Source organism: Mus caroli, chromosome 7 (genome assembly GCF_900094665.2).
Source record: "Mus caroli chromosome 7, CAROLI_EIJ_v1.1, whole genome shotgun sequence".
Lineage (NCBI taxonomy): Eukaryota > Metazoa > Chordata > Mammalia > Rodentia > Muridae > Mus > Mus caroli.
Genome location: NC_034576.1, coordinates 51135649 through 51155652, shown reverse-complemented (window position 1 = coordinate 51155652; position 20004 = coordinate 51135649). Strand labels below are relative to the sequence as shown.

At 40.7% G+C, this 20004-nt stretch overlaps 1 protein-coding gene across 1 annotated transcript; it reads left to right on the top strand.

Moving 5' to 3' along the window:
* Window positions 1–18147: 18147 nt before the first annotated feature.
* Window positions 18148–19381, top strand: LOC110298711 (mas-related G-protein coupled receptor member A4). Its single transcript, XM_021168113.1, has one exon. The coding sequence runs from the start codon at window positions 18252–18254 to the stop codon at window positions 19269–19271; it is 1020 nt and encodes a 339-aa protein (XP_021023772.1). The 5' UTR covers window positions 18148–18251; the 3' UTR covers window positions 19272–19381.
* The last annotated feature ends 623 nt before the right edge of the window (window positions 19382–20004 follow it).

The following is a 20004-nucleotide window of genomic DNA, read 5'->3' as shown; positions in this document are numbered from 1 at the left end:
AGAAAATCAAGAAGAAGGAAACCAAAGTGTGGATATTTCATTCCTCCTTAGAATAGGGAACAAAATACCAATGGAAGGTGATACAAAGACAAAGTTTGGCACTGAGATGAAAGGATGGACCATCCAGAGATTGCCACAACCTTGGATTTATCCCATAATCAGCCACCAAACACAGACACTATTGCATATGACATCAAGATTTTGCTGACAGGAGCCTGATATAGCTGTGTCTTGTAAGGTTATTCCAATACCTGGCAAATACAGAAGTGGATGCTCACAGTCAGCTATTGGATGGAATACAGGGCTCCCAATGGAGGAGCTAGAGAAAGTACCCAAGGATCTGAAGGGGTCTGCAACCCTATAGGAGGATCAACAATATGAACTAACCAGTACCCCCAGAGCTCCTGTCTCTAGCTGCATATGTAGCAGAAGATGGTCTAGTTAGCCATCATTGGGAAGAGAGGCACCTTTGTCTTACAAACTTTATATGCCCTAGAACAAGGGGATGCCATGGCCAAGAAGCAGGAGTGGGTGGGTAGGGGCGCAGTGGGGGAGGAGGGTATAGTGGACTTTTTGTATAGCACCTGAAATGTAAATGAAGAAAATATATAATAAATAATCGAAAATAAAACAGAAAATCTGGAGATATCAGGAAGCTAGGTAGAAAGGATAATAAAGAACCTCTGGTCCAATCACACACAGGTAGCTGAAGTTATCTGGCAGCCTGACTTGTTTATGGAAATACCTCTACTTTTGCAATACCTCCACATAGATGATTATAGATGGCTTTGCTTAATTTTTTAAAGACAGTGTCCTCAGAAATAAGAATGCCTCTAACCCTTTGGACATTATCAGTAAATTTCTCAACTTCCTTCCCAGTATTTATGAAGGGATTTTCTTGCAATTTTCAGTGCAAAGGAAAAGAAATGCTACCAAAAGCATAAACCTGTAAATTTTATGCATGGAGGTATTAAAAAAGATCCCTCTCTTTTCTCCCCAGAAAATTAAGTCACATATTCTATTATTAGGAAATTGCTGCAAGTAGAAGCATGGTTCTGAAAAAGTGAATTCTGAAATATATGAGCATCACTGAACTCTGTGATTTGAAGGAAAACAACTACATTAGAGATATACTCTACAAGCATAAGAACAGTCCAAGAACTGCATTTAACAAAGACTTCTAGTGATATTTGCCTATGGCATAATGACAAGTTGGCCTACATTCTGGCTATTCAACTATGCTTTTTGACCTTAAAAACTAGTAAGTGGTTATTTAGTACTGTCCCTGATCTATACAGATTCTAGAGATCTCTCTCTCTCTCTAGTTCAAATGCTAGGATACATAGCAAAAATTTCAATATGCTTTGTTTTAGTGGTAGGCAAGTGAATGTTTATTAAATAATCATCTAAGTTTCAACAATTGTGATACATGCTGGGAGTGTGTCCTTAAAGTTGATTTCCTCATGATATAAACATCCTAAAGTATATGTACACAATTCTAGACATAGTATCCTATGTAGCAGGTTATATGCTGACTATTTAGTATAGCCTAATAATCATTGGGCTATCATGAATAAAACAAGATTATATCAATAATAAGAGAAAATGATACAATCAGAAAACTTTCTAAACAATATATTTGAGTGTTATCTGTGTGCCTACAAACAAGTTCACACTAAAATTTTTATTATTAGATATAGAAGCATTTCCTAAAATAAAAATAAAAAGGATTGTGCGGTAAATATAATATATAATAGTAATATAGTCACTTACACTATTAATACTAGTATGTCTGGTAATTTCATATTAATGGAAGTATAGTGTCTGTTTTACAAGTGTGACAAGACAAGCACACTGAAGATAACAATGGTTATGATGTCACTGTACATTAAGGAGTTTTCAGCACCAGAATAATCTTAAGAAGTCACTGTCATACATGAAAGCTGTCACAGAAGGAAGGATACAATGAATGCATGAATGCATTGCCTTATTGCAGTTGTGCCTGCCTCACACACTTCTCCTTAACATATCCTAGCCCCAATCTTGGAGTCAGTCTGTACAATAAACTAACATTTCCACATTGCTTTATTTCTATTTTATTACAAACTAATGACAAGTGGGTGTTTGTAAAGTGTAGGAATTCTCTCTGCACATATCATTCAGCCTAAACCAAGAAAGAGATGTTGCAATTAATATTTTATCAGATCCAGGACACTAAATTTGCCTGGTGCTACTCAGATCTCTGCACAAATTTGCTTCTGTATATGGAAATGGCTTTCACGGGTAATTCTCCAGTATTTTCTTTTTTTTATATTTATAGACACATAGAACCACTAGCATATGTAAATTATTTGTACTTATTGCTTTTTCATAGCAAAATAAAAAAAACTAACAGAAATAACTTGAGAGAAGAAAGATTTTTTCACATGATTTCAGAGGGTTCAGTCCATAGTCACTTGGACTCATGGGTTTGTATAAAAGTGCATGGAAGTGGAAATATCTAATAGAGGCTGCTCTTCACTGTTTAGGAAAACAGAAAAGAGGTTATTTTTTAAAAAGGCAGAGAAATGTAAGCCCTCAAAACCATACTCTCAGAACCCTACTTCCCCAAAAGTCCCATTCTGCCATACTGTACTAACTCCCAAGTTTGTGGTCTCAAACTCAAAGATCCACCTGCCTCTGCCTCCTGAGCGCTAGGGTTAAACACATCCAGTACAATGTCTATAGGTTTTGTTTGTTTTTTGTTTGTTTGTTGTTTTATTTAGTCATCCCTTATGACCTACCACTTCTATATAATGATTAAATGTGAATGGGAAAAACAGAGACATAGTTCTTCTTACATCAGAATTGAAAGTCAAAATTGTGAAGAAAATAAAATCTCTAAAAACAAAGTGAAAAGTCAAGTCAGAACAAAAGAGGTGGTTGGAAGCTACTTCAGAGCAGATAAGAATTCAGGAGCCCTGTCTTGGATTCACAAAGGTGATTGTGTGATATCCAGAGAACTGATCTGTGTAGGCCTGAGAACCTGAACTGGATCCTCATAATGAGGCATTATATAACTGACTGCCCAAGTACTATTCTCTACTCTCTATATGTACACTACAGCACATACACACCTACACTCAAACACTACATACCACATACCATACACACGTAAACCTACACACATACATACCTACACACACACACACACACACACACACACACACACACACATTTTGAAACTTTGTATGACAACATAAAATACCCAGTTAATAGATAACATCTTTGCAGTCAGTATATTCTCCTCTGTGGGGCAATGGGCTATGTACAGACAGGTTAAACTCCAATCAAGCTCAGGTGAAACCTGATGAAACACAGTGGTGTCAATTCCCACCTACATGGAAAGGTAGGTTTTCCCTCATGTCTCCTGGACTTGAGGCTTCTGTCAAAGTTACTGCTTCCAAAGCCCAAACAGGAGATGTGTGGCTAGTAGTCACATAGTCAATGGCCCAAGCTTCTGACCTTCAGGCTAAACTCCTCTCAGTTACCTAGCAACACCAAGATAACAGCCCACCATAGGAGGGGCTGCTTGGCCCCACCTCACTCTCTTCTCTTCTCTCCTCATCCTCTTCTCTCACTCTCTTTTCGTCTTACTCTATCTTTCTTACTCTCTAGCCTTTCTTCTCTCTCTCTCTATGTTTTCCCCTTCTCCCCTCTTGGCCATGGCTGCTCTCTCTCTCTCTCTCTCTCTCTCTCTCTCTCTCTCTCTCTCTNTCTCTCTCTCTCTCTCTCTCTCTCTCTCTCTCTCTCTCTCTCTCTTTCTACCTTTTATCTTTCCCCCTGTCTTTCTATAATAAAGCTCTAAAACCATAGACTGTCTCTGTTCATCAAGGCCCGCTGTGCTTGGATGATAGGATAGGCTTTCTCCTAATGAGCCATTTCTAATCTCCCAATGGAAGGCCTTCCTGTGTTCCAGCCATGGACCCTCTGCCCTCTTCCCGATATCCCTGGGGCCGAGGGTATTGTCCCGGGTCCCCTGGTATCTGGGGCTACCCCTTGTCCACCCCCTGTCAGGTGGGATCAGGGGCTTAGATGGCCACCCAGGGCCGAGTGGAAAGCCTCTGGCAGCCCTCCAGTGTCTGCCTGCCCAGATCACAGGAGCTCTCACTGGACACAGGCTTCTTCCCTCCCCATCTTTCTTCTTCATCCTCAGAAGACCACAGATGGACCAGTAGCAGTAGCAGAGGATGGTTGCACCATCCACACAAGACAGAAGCAGCTAAAGAAGACGCTTTGCACACAGAGAGCTAAATACTATTTGCACACAGAGACCTACACCAGAACTTCAAGTTTACCAAGACCGTGACTGATCTATTTAAAAAATTAGTCTCTCTCTCTCTCTCTCTCTCTCTCTCTCTCTCTCTCTCTCTCTCTCTCTCTCTTTCTCTTTCTCTCTCCACAGTATTGCTGGCCAGCTTCCTCCCTGCTCCCCTTCTCTCTCACAGGTTGCAGCTGCAGCAGCACAGCAGCAGGTTCTCCAGGCTCTGTAGCCCCTCCTCCCTTGCTCTTGGCTTTGATCTGTGTCTATACAAATGGTCAGTATTCTGCCCAGCAGCAACACCTGCAATGGCACTGTTGCTCTGAGCTCCGTTCCTCCCTCCCCACCATAGCCCCACATGAGAGTGTGTTCCATGCCCAGTGTCCAACCATGACCAGGACCCTGTCCTTTGCACAGGAGTCCTGGGTTGGGTGGCAGGCCTGCAAATGAGGTGGCAGGTCAGCAAATGAAGCAGCAGTCCTGCCAGAGCAGGCAGTGGGCAGGGGAGGCAGAAGTGACACAGAGGGGCAGAGGGCAACATTGCTGGAGTGGCAGGCAGTACAGGAGGAGGTGACACACCACTGCAGGCCAGACAGCCACCTTGGCTAAAAAGGCCTTACACTCAACCCTCAATGTTAAAGTTTTACCTTCTGCTTTTCTAGAAAAAACAAAGGGGGAAGACATCTGCAGGGTACAAACTTCCTTCTAGCAATCAAATGTTTGGTGTCCCTGTTGTAAGAGTTTCAAATGGGGTCAGTCAGATATTTTTCCCACCAGACTCTGCTTCACACATCTTCCCTTTGATTCTGCCTGCTTATGGAGAGCACTGCCTCTTAAGAGTCAACTCAGGAACACTGAGAAAGGGCAGACATTGCTTCTTAAACTGAGAGGCTGTAACACATACCTCCTTATCTAACATGCTTTCCAAAGCTTTTTTCCTCCCCTGAATTCCAAAAGGTGCCATGAGGAAACAAGAAGCCCAAACTGGAATAACCAAGTAATATTCCCAAAGGGCACTGTTTACAGCAATCAGTATATTGAAATGAAAGCAACAAGATGGATGAGCTATTGAGCAAGCAACTTCCAGCAAACAACAATGAAGCACTGTTTCCTTGTGTAGATGCTTTAGGGGAAGAAGCTTCCCGGTGCTGTAGAGTGTGTATGAAGGATAAATTGTACTTGGTAGGTGTGGCTGCAAACTTGACTACATCTAGAATGAACTAAGGCACAAGCTGCTGGACACTGCTGAGGGAACATAAAGACACCCCCAAGCATTGAAAGCATCTTCTGCTGGAATCCCAGATAAAAAGGATATGAAATGTGGACAGCACCCTCTGCTTTTTGCCTGTTGGCCTTAATAGCAAGTTCATCTATCNTGTTGTTGTGGAATTTCTTCACCAATATTAGAACAATTTTTTTCATAACTCCATCATAGACTGAAAACCAGCAACTCTCCAAAAACCCACCAGGCCTTCAGCACGAGACTGGAACTGTAGAGACATCCACCTCTGAACAGCCATCAGGTTCTTGACTTTCCAAGGTGGGACATCCACTGAGGCATCCATGGACCACATCTGTGAGCCAATCCAATNAATCTAATGTACATTCATTCTATCAGCTCTGTTGCTATAAAGAGCTCTAACTAATACAGCAGGGATTTTAAAGGCAGGACATAAAATTGAGTAGGGAGGCAAATAGGGTGACTGTGATGAAAACTCATTGTGCAAATTTTCAAAGAACTAATAAAAATGAGGGGAAAAGAAAAGAAAATAAGACTCAGTGTGTGCTGAATAATGATATTTTATTACTCACAAAACAGAAATAGATAAATGCTTGCTTTATTGTTTTGTGCTTATTTTTTTCTTTTCCATTCAGTGCTGAGACTGAAACTCAGGATTCAAATTATGCACAGTATTCTACCACTGGGATGTGCCCCCAACACTGCCTTCAACTTTTTTTGCACCTAGGAAGCACTACTGGGGGTATCTCTATTAAAATATGAAACAGAAGTAAAAACATATTATTTATTGATTGCATTATAAAAATGGTGAACTCCCAGTAATATCAACAGTCTATCATAGAAAAGGAAAGCAGGAAAGGAGATATGTTAGTTTTTTGCCATGTTGCTGTAACATCAAGCTGACAAAAGCAACTTTAAGAGTTTATTTGGTCTCAGAGTTTGGGGATGCAGTCCATGACAGCAGGGAAGACATGAGCAGCAGACACCTGCAGAAGGAAGCAGAGACTGGAGAATCACTATGCTCAGCCAGCCTTTTCCACTTTATCCAGTCTGGAAGCCTGGCTGTACTACATACTTTTCTCCTGCTGTGAAATTATTGCAATCATGGAAATTTAAGGGAGGTTATTTGGACTTAAGGTTCCAGAGGGCTACAAGTGCATCCATCCAGGATGGCAGGAGGCTGGGTAGCTGGAGCAGGATGAGAATTCACATTCTCAATCAGAGAACAAACTGTGAATGACAAGAGTTTTTAAACTCAAATCCCATCCTTGATGCACTTCTGCCAACAAAGCCACACCCCCGAAGCATCCTCAAGCAATGCCATCAAGCATGAACCAAGTGTTCAAATAGGAGGCATTCTCATTCAAATCATCATGCCAGTTATCAGATGGAGTCCCCATAGAAGAGATCTTTCTACCACAGTTAACCTAATCTAAAAAATCTCACTGGCTTGTCTCCCAAGTGACTCCGATTCTTGTCATGTTGGCAGCCAAAACTAACCATTGCAGAAGGTTATGCTACCATTAATCTCATGATCCAAGAGCTTACTGAGCTCTCTCTGCTCACATCCAACTGGTTACATGGTGTCATAGGACATCAAGAGAAACTGAAGAATTACATACTTTTTCTGGATTAAGATATTGAGAGCCACTATGTGCCAGAAAAGGAAAGTGCATTCTGAGGGGTAGTAGAGGGCTCTACAACCCCTGATGGTCTGGCAGATCCTGATGACAAGTAGGTTTGTCAGGAGCTCCTCATAAATAAAGATGTGAGGTTGTGGTGGATGGAAGGATGGATGGATGGATGGATGGATGGATGGATGGATGGATGGATGGATGGATGATGGATGGATGGATGGAGAGACAGACGGACAGACAGACAGATCTTTTAGTCATTCCTCAGTATGTCTACTATACATACAACAGTTTTACATCTCATGGAGTTGGATTGTGTAATTGTTGACAGAGACAAATTCTAAAATAAAAATGAATGTTTGCTGATCAAAATTATGAGCTCAGCTATTAAGATATTAAGGAATAAATACTTTAACATGTAATTGCATCCAAAGAACAATGTTTTTAAAAACATTCCCATTTAGTTTGATGCATTTCTATTATTTGGAAGAAACTGGGAATGTGTCCAAATTGATGCTTTAGCAGACAGAAGGAGAAGCCAAGCCATGGGGAGTATGAAACACAGGTAGAGACTTTGTTCCATCCCTACTGAGCGCTTGACAATGTTGTTCAATTTGCTTAGCATTATTGCCAAGGTGGCAGGAAACTCCAAGCAAAAATCACTTATAGGAAGAACACAGTGGAGTTGTGATGAGTACAGTTGAGAGATAAAATCATAGCAAAACCAGAGATTAAGAAATGTCTCAGGAAGTACATTATTTAGCAGACCCTACACTCCCACTTGCCAATAGGACTCTGAGCAGGAAACCACAGGGCTATCTGGGGTACTGATAAACTTTATTTCCTTTTCAACTATTAAATGCCTTGCTTCAGAGCATAGAAATATCCTATAGTGACTGTGTCTTTCCTTCTATATAAGCCAGCGAGCTACATCCAGCAAGAGGAATGGGAGAAAGGTAAGCGTCTATTTACAACTTACTCCTGACTCTTTTGTTTCATCTTTTGTGTACTTATATCCATATAAATCCATACCGAGGTAGTATATTCAAGTTGACATGAGGACCATGAGAGGAAAAGATAAACATCATCCAACTCCCTTTTGGTGAGTTTGGTGCAGACAGGCTGGACAGTGAGTGGTTAGAAGCTTCTAGCTAATATTCATCTGACTCCATCCTGATTTCCTTACCACTAAGTCTTTTGCTGCTGACCTGCTCAACAGATGAACTCAAATCACAGAACCTTATGACCAGAGAATGCAAGCAGTGTTCCAGCAGACCTGAGGTAACTTCAGTACAAATCCTCTTACTCTGTCAGTTTGCAGATATGAGGCAGTGCTCTTGCTAAACAACAGAGCCCAGTCAGCTACCCAAACCAAAATCAGAGCAAAGGGAATTTCCCAGCTATTTAGAGAAACAGAGAGCATGCTCTGACTGCTTAGAGCCAGCAGTAGCTGCCCATTTGGCATCACAAATTAGAAACCAAGCAGGGAGGAGGTGAGTTCCTGCCAAAGAAAAAATGAAAAAGAAGTGTGTCCCCACGAATATTCAACCATAAAGAAAAAAAAAAGGCAGAGCTTAATAAATCACAAGAGATGGTGAGTTCTCTAGAGGACACTAACAAAGCAACAACAGCATAGATTTTAAAACTGGGAGAGTAATGATAGAAAATCCAGACCAGTCCAATCCTCCTTAAATCTGTGGATAAAGTTCAAGGATATGAAGACAAGAATTTAATTAAGATATAGAAACAACATAGCAGCTGAATAAGCAACCATCACCTCATTAAGACACAAATTTGAACAGCTATCTTTTTCATCAGGATATATTAATCACACAAAATAACTGATTTTGCTAATGAAGATTCATATGTAAACGCATTACCTGGATGGGATTCACACCTTCATCACCCTCTCTTCCCTCCCTCCTCTTGCTCTTCTCCACCATCCCCTAAATAATTCCAAATTGTATTATCATGTGTGATTTTTTTCAGTTCTCCAATTCCCTCAATATTCCATCAATCTGAAATAATTTCATTGCTCATTTAGTATAGGATAGAAGTAGAAATATGGTATCTTCCTTGATCACACTCCACAGAAACACTTTATTGAATGGGTCAGGGTCTTTCACTAATCCTAGAGCTAGCCAATTCCAGCTAATCTGTCTTGCCAGCTCCCTCTGGAGAATCCCTGTATTAGAGTGACTATTGCTGTGATGAAACCATGACCAAAAATGACTTGGTTAGGGAAGAGCAACTTGAGTAGAAAATGGTTTATTTTGCTCTCAGTTCCATATAACAGTTCTTCATCGGAAACAGTAAGGGCAGGAACTAAAGCAGGTCAGGGATCTGGATGCAGGAGCCAATGCAAAGGCCATGGAGAGATGCTGCTTACTGCCTTGCTTCTCATGGATTGCTTGTTCTGATTTCTTATGGAACCCAGGACCACCAGCCCAAGAATGGTACTACAACAAAGAGCCAGGCCCACACCCAATCAGTCATTAATTAAGAAAAGGCCCTACAACTGAATGGAGGCATTTTTGAGGTTACCTCCTTTCAGCTTGTGTTAAGTTGACATAAAATCTGCCGGTATCGCTTGTTTCTACCTCCCAAGTGCTTGGATTACAGGGGGCTGATATAGCTACCCAGCATAGAAGTAGGTCCTTGAGATCTGAACTCCACTTCTCATGTTTACAGGACAAGTACATTACCCACTGAACCATCTCCATGGCTTTGTACAAGGGAACTGTGGATCTGAACCAAAGAACTTGATACACTGAGCCATATTACAGCCACTCATTACTTCCTCTATAGCTGAATAAAACTATCGTATGTGTGTGTGTGTCTGTGTGTGTGTGTTTGTGTTCCCTTTATTCACACATTCTTCTATGAGCACTTAGGTAACTTACATAATTTGACTATTGTGAATAAGACCATAAGAAACATAATTATAACTATAATAGCTATAATTGTCTCTATTGTATACTGATTTTAATTTCTTGAGCTGTACACACAAAAGCAGCCTATGTAAAGCCTATGGTAACTTTAGCCCTACGTTTTGAATGATAGCCACATTGATTGCCTTACTGGATTCATTAACTTATATTCCCTCCAGTAGTGAAGGGATCTGTTTTTACTGTGCCCTCACCAGCATCCATTCATTTTTATTGCCTTAATGATATTCATTTGGCCTGGGATGATCATTTTAATTGATTTTAGGTGGCATGAGAGATGGGGGTAGTTTCAATCTTCTACTTGTGAATTTCCTGTTCAATAGAATTTTTTCCTGAAGAGGCTATCTTACTTACCTTTGTTAAGGGTCAGATAGAAGTAGCTGCATTCCTCTAATCTATGACACTGGTCTCCATTTTCCATTTCTTGGGCAGGTGTCACTCTTAGTTCATTGGTACAGGTCAGCATTGTGATGCTTCTGGCACTGTTCTTGCTCAGGATTGCTGTGGTCATTTCTGGCCTTTTGTGCTTCTCTATGAATTTTAGTGTTTTTGTTTCTATTTGTGCAAGAATGTGATTGGACTTTGGTGGAAACTGCCCTGAATCCATTTTCACATTACTGATGCATATAATACACACAGGTATCTTTGCAAAGCTTTAAGTGTCTTCTTTGATTTCTTTCCTCTGATCCTAACTATTTCACTATTCCATTCTTTCTGACTGTGGTTATTCTTACTCCTAGGAACTTCCTGGGTCATTGATTATGGCTATTGCCCTGCTTTATTCTTCAATATATTTCCTGTGATGGTTTGTATATGCTTGGCCCAGAGAGTAGCACTATTAGAAGGTGTAGCCTTGATGGAGGAAGTGTGTCTCTGTGGGTGTGGGTTTTAAGACCCTCATCTTAGCTGTCTGGAAGCCAGTCTTCTACTTAGGCCTTCAGATCAAGATGTAGATAGAACTCTCAGCTCTTCCTTTACCAACTAGGGTTTGTCTTGTTCTTGGTTTTCTAAGACTTTGGAGGTACATCTTAAGTTGTTTTAGTTTGCTCTGATTGTTTAACAAAAGCACCCCTAGCTATAAATTACCGATTAGCACTGCCTTCACTGTATGTGAAACTTATGTAAGCTGTTTTGATTTTTATATGATTCTAGGATTTTTTCAAAATAGCATGTTTTGTCATTTACTTTTCCAGTATTATTTTTAATTTTGAGATTATGACTTAATACCTTTCTTCATTTCATTTTCTCTCTCTGAACCCTTCCACATATCCCTCTCCACCCTTCTTTTTTCCCTAATTATTATTTTATGCATATATGTATCCATGTATATAGAATACATACATTCATATCATATATATATATAAATACATAGGAGATATATATGCATGTATATGCATATATATTCCTAAGTACAACTTGTTTGGTCTGTGTACTGTCACTTGTATGTATATTTTAGGGCTGACCATATGATGATGTTATCAATTATTTCCTCCCTAGTTTCTTTATCCAAGAAAACTTCTATCTCCATATATTTTTAAGTTTGCATACTTTCTTAGCTATTGGTTCTTTGGTTTATTCAACTATGATCTTGTAAGACAAGAGAAATCATTTCAATTCATCTGTATATGTAAATAATTGGGTTATTTAATTTTTAAGAATGTAATACATGAGTACTACATGTATATCATTTCTACCCCTCCTCTCCCCACTCCAATTCCTCCCGTGTCCTCCTCCAATGTGCTCCTCCATAAAGTTCATAAGCTCTTCTTTATTATTTTAACATATGTACGCATATGTGCATACACATACATACATACATACATACATACATACATACATACATACACACACACACACACATACATAAAACATCCTGAAGTAATTCAGTGTTGCTTGTTTGGATATGTGTTTAGACCTGATGATTTGGGATTGCATAATCTATCAGGGGACTTACCCTGAAGAGAACATATTCTTCCCTCATTTTTGTCATTCCCAGGTGTTTATTTCCCTTACCTGTAGTGTGGTTCACAAACACAATACAAGGGCTTCAGCTCTGTGGGAGAGGCGAGTATCCCAGGCCTCTTAGAGTAAGAGGATCTCACACATGAGTTTCAGCTTGTTAGTTTTCCCCCATACACACTGGTGTGTCAACTGATATTGTCATTTTGAGGTCCTGCTTAATCAATTGTGTCACAGAGATTTCATGGGTCACCTAAATTGTGATCTCTCTTAGAAAAGAATGTGTATGCTATTACATGGAGTATTCTCTATATGTAAAGTCTCTTTGATATATGAGATAGTTTAGCTCTAAAGTTTATTTGTTAGTACATTGTTTGGATAAAATATTTATTGGTGAGAGTGGAGCATTGAAGTCAGCCACTATTTTTGTTCCTGGACGTCTCTATCATTTTATATCCAGTTACTGGCTTTACATATTGTATGTGCTACCATTTAGTGTATATGTATTTTCAATCTTTATATTCTCTTATTTTTCAGTTTTTTATTAACATATTAACTACATATTGGGTTTTCCTGTATTATTTCTATAATGTCCATATTATAGTTTCATCAAATTCACATCCATTCCATTCCATATTCCATCACCCCCACCGTCCCCAACACCCTGCAACTCCTGCTGATATCCTCCTGCTTCCCAAGTAGTTTTTTTGTTGTTGTTGTTGGGTTTTTTGGTGTTTTTGGTCTTTGTTATTTTTTCTGATCATTGTGTCCTCCTGTTGGACCACTCTCTTCACTAATATGCAATCAGAGTCTGTCTCTCTACTGACTAGTTTTGACTTAAGTCTCCTCTTTTGGAGATGCATATTGCTGCTCCTGCCTCCTTCAGTTTCTTCACCCTTTGTCTTCATCCTTTCACTCTTAGACTATATTTTTGCATTGAGGAATGCTTCCTGTAGTTAACCATTATTTCTATCTTGCCCTTCCATGACTTTCTAAAGGAAAGTTAAGACTGTTTAGTATTGGGTTATTATTTAGGGGTATATTCTGAAGACTGTAATTTGATGTCATCATTTTACTGGTTGGTTTTAATTCATTATCTATCTCTCTCTCTCTCTCTCTCTCTCTCTCTCTCTCTCTCTCTCATGCACATGCACACGCACATGCACACACACATGCACACACACACACACACACACACACACACACACACACTAATCTTTCAAGCTTTCTGGTTTACTTAATGCATTACTCTTACTAGCTTCCATCTGTTCATCTATTCCTCTTGTGAAATCCTTCCCTGTTGGGCTCTGGTATTTGGAGCTGTGTTTCTTCCTTTAAGGTGTAGGATCTCTTGGGAGTCTGTGCTGCTCTGTGGGTGACCATGAACTGCTTAGTAGTACCTGTCTAACTGAGGGGGTTATTTACACTCTGTCATTTTCAAGGAATAATATTGTCACAAAGCAATCTTGGTTGACATGAGAGACACCAAAACTTCCTGTGTTTCTTTTTATTAAATGCATGGCTGAAAGAACATGTGTTTCTGCATTTTAGAATTCCAGGAAATTTTTTGTTTCACTTTGTAAATAGGTTAAACTCTTCAATTCTGAGTTTTGATCTCTTAATAGTGGCCTAGAGCTCCCAAAAGTTGCAGTTATATCCACCTGTCTTTTCTTTATTGCTTCATGGACATAATATATCCTTAACCCTGTCTTCAGTTCCTGCTCCTCATCTGCATGGTGTAGCCTTCTGCTCACCCTTCCTGCCGAGATTGTTCTTTAAGCTTCAACATTTCCATTGGAGTTTGGGTTTGATTTTGAGTAGTATGGGCGTTTGGTTTTTGTTTTTTAGTTTCATTTTTCTTGCTGAACTTCTCTTTCTTGTTTCTGATTATTCTCACCAAGTGTTGTTGTGTTGCTGCTACTGCTGCTGCTGCTGCTTTTGGTGGTGGTGCTACTGCTACTGCTGCTTAAGTTTGTTTTGTTAAGACAGCATCTCACCTTGCAGCCCTCGCTGACCTAGAACTTGCTTTGTAGACCAGGCTGGACTTAACTCACAGAGATCCACCTGCCTCTGCTTCCTGAGAGCTGAGACTAAAGGAGTACACCTCCATATAAACACCTATATTTTCAGCTGACTCCCTCTCTTCCTCAGTTTGTTCAAATATGCCTAGAGTATGGTCATAGCCTTTAACACTAGGCTATTGAGTTATTTTCTGGCATTTCAACAATTTTGGTATATTTATATTCCATATTTTGGATTAATCAGATCTTTAATAAATGATACCACCTTACTTTCCATATCCATTGAATTTGTACCCTGAAACTTGAACTCCAAAATTTAGGCTGCAGCTGTCCTTATGTGTGGCTTTATTATCTCTTCAGAAGTTAGTACTTTCTTGCCCTAGCACATCCTGTGCCAAGATAACAATCAACATCCTAAATCCACACTGCTTGTCAGAGTAGACATTCATATCCAAGATATATTTGGGCATGGTTATATTAAAAGGTTTGATGTTGTCACCCAAGACAAAGGGCTTGACTTTCCCAACACTCCAAATATAATCCTCTTTCTTAGGAACAGTGAGCAAGGTAGAAAATGTTGGAGACCCCTCCCCCAGTACAGGCTTCTGGGATGCAAATTAATTCATTCTCTCTCTCTGTTCTCTCTCTCTCTCTCTCTCTCTCTCTCTCTCTCTCTCTCTCTCTCTCTCTCTCTCTCAAACAAGGTTTCTCAGTGTAACCCTAGTTGTGCTGGAACTCACTGTGTAGACCATGCTGGCCTGGAACTCACAGAAATGTTCTCCCTCCCAAGTGTTGGGATCTAATGTGGCACCACCAACCAGGTCCAGATAGGGTCTTATACCTTGTTTTTGCAGAGAAACAGCCTATAGACCTTGTCTCTTTGATTTCAGCCCTACTTGGGTCAAGAGAATTGTGCCCTACCTCCTATGCCATTGTTTATCATTCTATGTTAGGGTCTATTGTTTCTTCTGTAAATCTAAGGTCTATCTGGGTTTTTTCTTGTCTTGGTCTACAGTGTGGTGTTATTCCTCTTGCCCCTCATAGGACTCACTACTCCTGACAGCATTACAGCTGATCAGCAGGCATGCACGAAGGTCCTAGATAATTTTATATCTTCCTCCATCTGTTCTCATTGTGGAAAGCCTATTCATTCACCACAGCATCTTCAGGAGAAATGAGAGAACTAGGCACCAAACTAGAATACCTGGTTTTAGTATTTCTTAAGACACCCTAGAAGCAGAAAGGGAAAGTCACCTGTATCACCTCTCCCCATATTAGTAAAGAGAGATCTCTGCTAAATCAAGAAAGTAAAGTAAATTGGATCCAGATCTTAGAATTAAATTCTTGTATCAGGTGCTTCACTATGACACCTAGTGCCAGTCAGAACCTCACATCCTCTTCCCCTAAGCACGTGGCCCAGAACTGAGCCTCTAGAACTACACAAGCCCAGGGATAATGGCTATCTCTCCCATCTCTACCCCACCTCACCATGACAGAAGACTCTACCCACTGAGAGATGAGGCAGGAAAGTGAACCTGTGACTTAGCCTTACAGAATATAAGACCCACTTCACCGAGATCCAACACTGGACAGAGCTTAAACACCTCATCCACTGGCCAGAATTTTCATACTGACTCTCTAATCACTACCCTGGAGGCAACAAAAACTGTCCCCAAAAGGGTCAGGTTTTGGTTTCATTTGCTGCAACAGTAGCTTTAGTCTGGGCTTTAGGGAATCAGTGACATCGTGCAGATTCCTTCATCCATTATTTCTCTGGTGTAACTGGCTTCAATATATCCCATCATCCATCTCTCATCCTCAGAAGGCACATCCCCTACGAAAGTCCCAGCTACTGACTTAGGACAAAGTAGAATCCTCAAGGTGTTGCCTTAGAATTCAGTGTAAGCAATATAGATTTTTCTTCCCAAGACAAAGACCATTTGAAGCATCTGGACCTATCCCCATGCAATATGGGACGAACAGTAGCCCACTGTTGGTTGGTTTCTGCCCTGGCCTCTTTACTTGTATCTGAGCATGCTATTTTTAACCATGAATTTATCTCAACAAAAGGAAGCCTGCAACAAAAATATCCTGTTCCCACCAAGTGCTGCATGGTTTCTGTGGGCTTAGGAATGGCAGTGTTTTCTAACACAATGCTCACTACACCCCTCTCCCAATCCCAGTCAGTAATGACTGAAGAAAAAAAAAACATGTAATTAACCCCAAACCATTGTATGAGAGCTATGTGTACACCACAGCTAGAAAGAGTGCTAAGGTGCCTGAGCACATGCTGGTGAGCAGAAAAGGTGCCTGCATCTGACATGGAGCCAGTGGAGACTTCTGAAGGCAAACTTCCCCTTTATGTGCTCCTCTAGATCCTTTTAACACCACCTTTGAATTTAGGACAAACCTGGAGTTGGTACGCCTCCTAGTGGTGAGACAATACTAGAAGTCCTTTCTGCTGAGTTTTGGCAAGATAAAAGATATGAATATTATTTAAGAGTGAGAAGATCCAGTCCTAACTTTTTCAGGTGACAGGATCTGACTTATATTAAAAGCTCTAAGTCCTCTGACCACTAGAACTAACAAATGAAATCAGCAAACAGAGAGGATGCTAGATAAAAATGTTACCCCAAGGAACACACTGCCACTGAACGATATCATCCAAGTAGGCCCCAAGTCCCAAAAACACGACCATCATATGGAGTCCACAAATTATTTAATATATTTATTGCATTCATTCTCATCAGCTGATCTCTGTAGATTACCTTACACACATATAGAAGGATATGCTTCATAGATCTCCTCCGTGTTTCTTAACCTAATCAGATTTACAATCAAGATGAACTGTAACAAAGTACACCCCTTCCCAACATGACACACCAAAACATCACTATAAACCACAGGATTTTATAGTTGATCCTCAAATGACTTCTGTCTCTCTTACAATGAAAAATCTACCCAGTCCTTTACCCACTCCAACTGCAAAAGTCCCCAAAATCTTTATCAGAACCAACATTATAAATTCAGACTCTCCTGAGACTCAGGATGTATTTTCAGCCATGATTACTATAAAAATATAAAAGTTATATAATCCCATCAAACTGTGACACAGAGTAAATATCACTATACAAATAGGGATAAATGGAGAAATGGAGAGAAAGGATACTATCACACCAAGAACAAAACCCAGCAAGGAGCACAATCTGGCCCATGTCCAATATCTATGGAATATGGTATCATAATCTAAGCGACAACAGACTTAGGCAGCTAAGCTCCTAGAGACTTGCTGTTTGTATCCCACTTTGCCTCCTGTGAAGCTGGTTCTACTTGGTATCTGTGTCTTTCCTCTGCAGAATTATCTATCAGGGGCATCTCCAACATCCTAAGAGGTAGAGGAAGTCAGCCAGAGCCAAGTTTAGGATGTAGACTGAGAAGGCATTCTTGTGCAAGTGGAAGCCCAGGAGCCAGAACACAATGGCATTTCCTGTTATCCCAACCAGTCCGAAGATGATGATCATCAAGTTTGGGATCAGGGTCTCAATGTCAATACTTCCAGGGATGATTTCTTCCATTGGATTTGTTTTTGTGGGTGCCATTGCCGAGACTGAGGTGTTTAGGGTCAGAAACCCTGCACTGGTGTTGCTAGGAACACAAAGAAGAAATGAGGCCTTCACTATGAACACAATTTTTAATTTTTTGTTTTTTTTTTGTTGTTGTTGTTGTTGTTTATTGTGAGTTTTTGTTGTTTTTTCAAAATTTTTTGTATTGGATATTTTCTTTTTTTAAATTTAAAATGCTATCCACTTTCCTGCTTTCCCCCCTTCCTAGAAACCCCCATCTCATCCTCCCTCCCCCTGCTTCTGTGAGGGTGTTGCTCAACCCATACACACACTTCTACCTCTCTGCCCTCGATTCTCTTACACTGGGGCATCAATAGAAACTTCATAGGTTCAAGGACCTCTTCTTCCATCAATGCATGATATGGCCATCCTCTGCTACATATGCGTCTGGAGCCATGTGTACTCCTTTGTTGATAGGATAACATTTGAAATTTAAATAAAGAAGATATCCAATAAAAAAATTTCAAAAACAACAACAAAAAAAAAACACAAAAAACATAAAAAGAAAATTAAAGTTGTGTATCTAATGAAGGCCTCATTGCTTCTTTGTGTTCCCAGCAACACCAGTTCAGGGTTTCTGGCCCTAAACTCCTCAGCCTCAGCAATGGCACCCACGACAACATATCCAATGGACGAAATCATCCCTGGAAGTATCTACATCTGGATTCTGATCACAAACTTGATGATCATCATCTTCGGACTGGTCGGGCTGACAGGAAATGCCATTGTTCTCTGGCTCCTGGGATTCCGCTTGCACAGGAATGCCTTCTTAGTCTACATCCTAAACTTGGCCCTGGCTGACTTCCTCTACCTTCTCTGTCACATCATAAATTCCACAATGCTTCTTCTCAAGGTTCCCCTACCCAACAGTATTTTGAACCAATGCTTTGACCTCATCATGACTGTTCTCTACATCACAGGCCTGAGCATGCTCAGTGCCATCAGCACTGAGCGCTGTCTGTCGGTCCTGTGCCCCATCTGGTATCGGTGCCACCGCCCAGAACACATATCAACTGTCCTGTGTGCTGTGATCTGGGTCCTGCCCCTGTTGATCTGCTTTCTGAATGGATATTTCTGTCGTTTCTTTGATTCCAAATATGTAATTTATTCTGTGTGTCTGGCAACAAACTTCTTTATCAGAACATACCCGGTGTTTTTATTTGTAGTCCTCTGTCTGTCCACCCTGGCTCTGCTGGCCAGGTTGTTCTGTGGTGCTAGGAAGAGGAAATTTACCAGATTATTCGTGACCATCATGCTGACCGTTTTGGTTTTTCTTCTCTGTGGGTTGCCCCTGGGCCTCTTCTGGTTCCTGGTGCCCTGGATTAGCCGTGATTACAGTGTACTAGATGATAGACTTTTTCAGACATCAATTGTCCTAACTACTGTTAACAGCTGTGGCAACCCCATCATTTATTTCTTCGTGGGCTCCTTCAGGCATCGATTGCAGCACCAGACCCTCAAAATGGTTATCCAGAGTGCACTGCAGGACACTCCTGAGACACCTGAAAACATGGTGGAGATGTCAAGAAGCAAAGCAGAGCCGTGATGAAGAGCCTCTGCCTGGACCTCAGAGGTGGCTTCGGAGCGAGCACTGCCCTGCTGCACTTGACCACTGTCCACTCTCCTCTCAGCTTACTGACTTGGCAGGCCTCAGCGGTCCAACAACATCTTCAAAAGCTCTCCACTGACTTAGTATTTCTACCTCTCCCAAGTAATAGCATTAATCAGAAAGTATCATGTCTGCATCCTTCTTGATATTAATCCAATTCTCATACTATCTTCATCTGAAACTTTCTTGCTGTTTCTTTGGAACTTTTGTTGCCATAGTAATAGCCTAGTTCCAGCACCATGACTCTCTTGTCTGTGATTGTTCTGTACCTGAATGTAAAGCAAAGGAGCCAGAACTGCGGAACACATAAGGCTCTGTAAGGTATGTTCGGTCTTGAAATTTCTCCAGTGTTAGAGGCTTTTTTGTATGTTTTCATGGGGCTCGTTCTTTTTCTTTTGATCACTTACTTCTTCCACTGCTGGAACTGCTGACTGGTTCTCAGTCATGGTCAGGCACCATTAGATAACAGGCAGCAAGCAGTATAGGAACCTCCCACTCCGAGGTGACCGCCTTACGGTCGGTCTTGAGGTAGTGTGGCCTAAAAATCGCCACTAAGACTATAGAGGGCTTTGTTAAAGAGATAGATGGCGTAGTGTCGTGGTATGCGTGCTCAGGGTCATTAACTATCGCCTCTTGGGAGAAACTGAAAGGAGATCTAGTTAGGGAACAG

Bases quoted from the DNA above. Each gene is read 5' to 3' on its own strand.
- LOC110298711 (XM_021168113.1), top strand. From the start codon at position 18,252: ATGAAGGCCTCATTGCTTCTTTGTGTTCCCAGCAACACCAGTTCAGGG.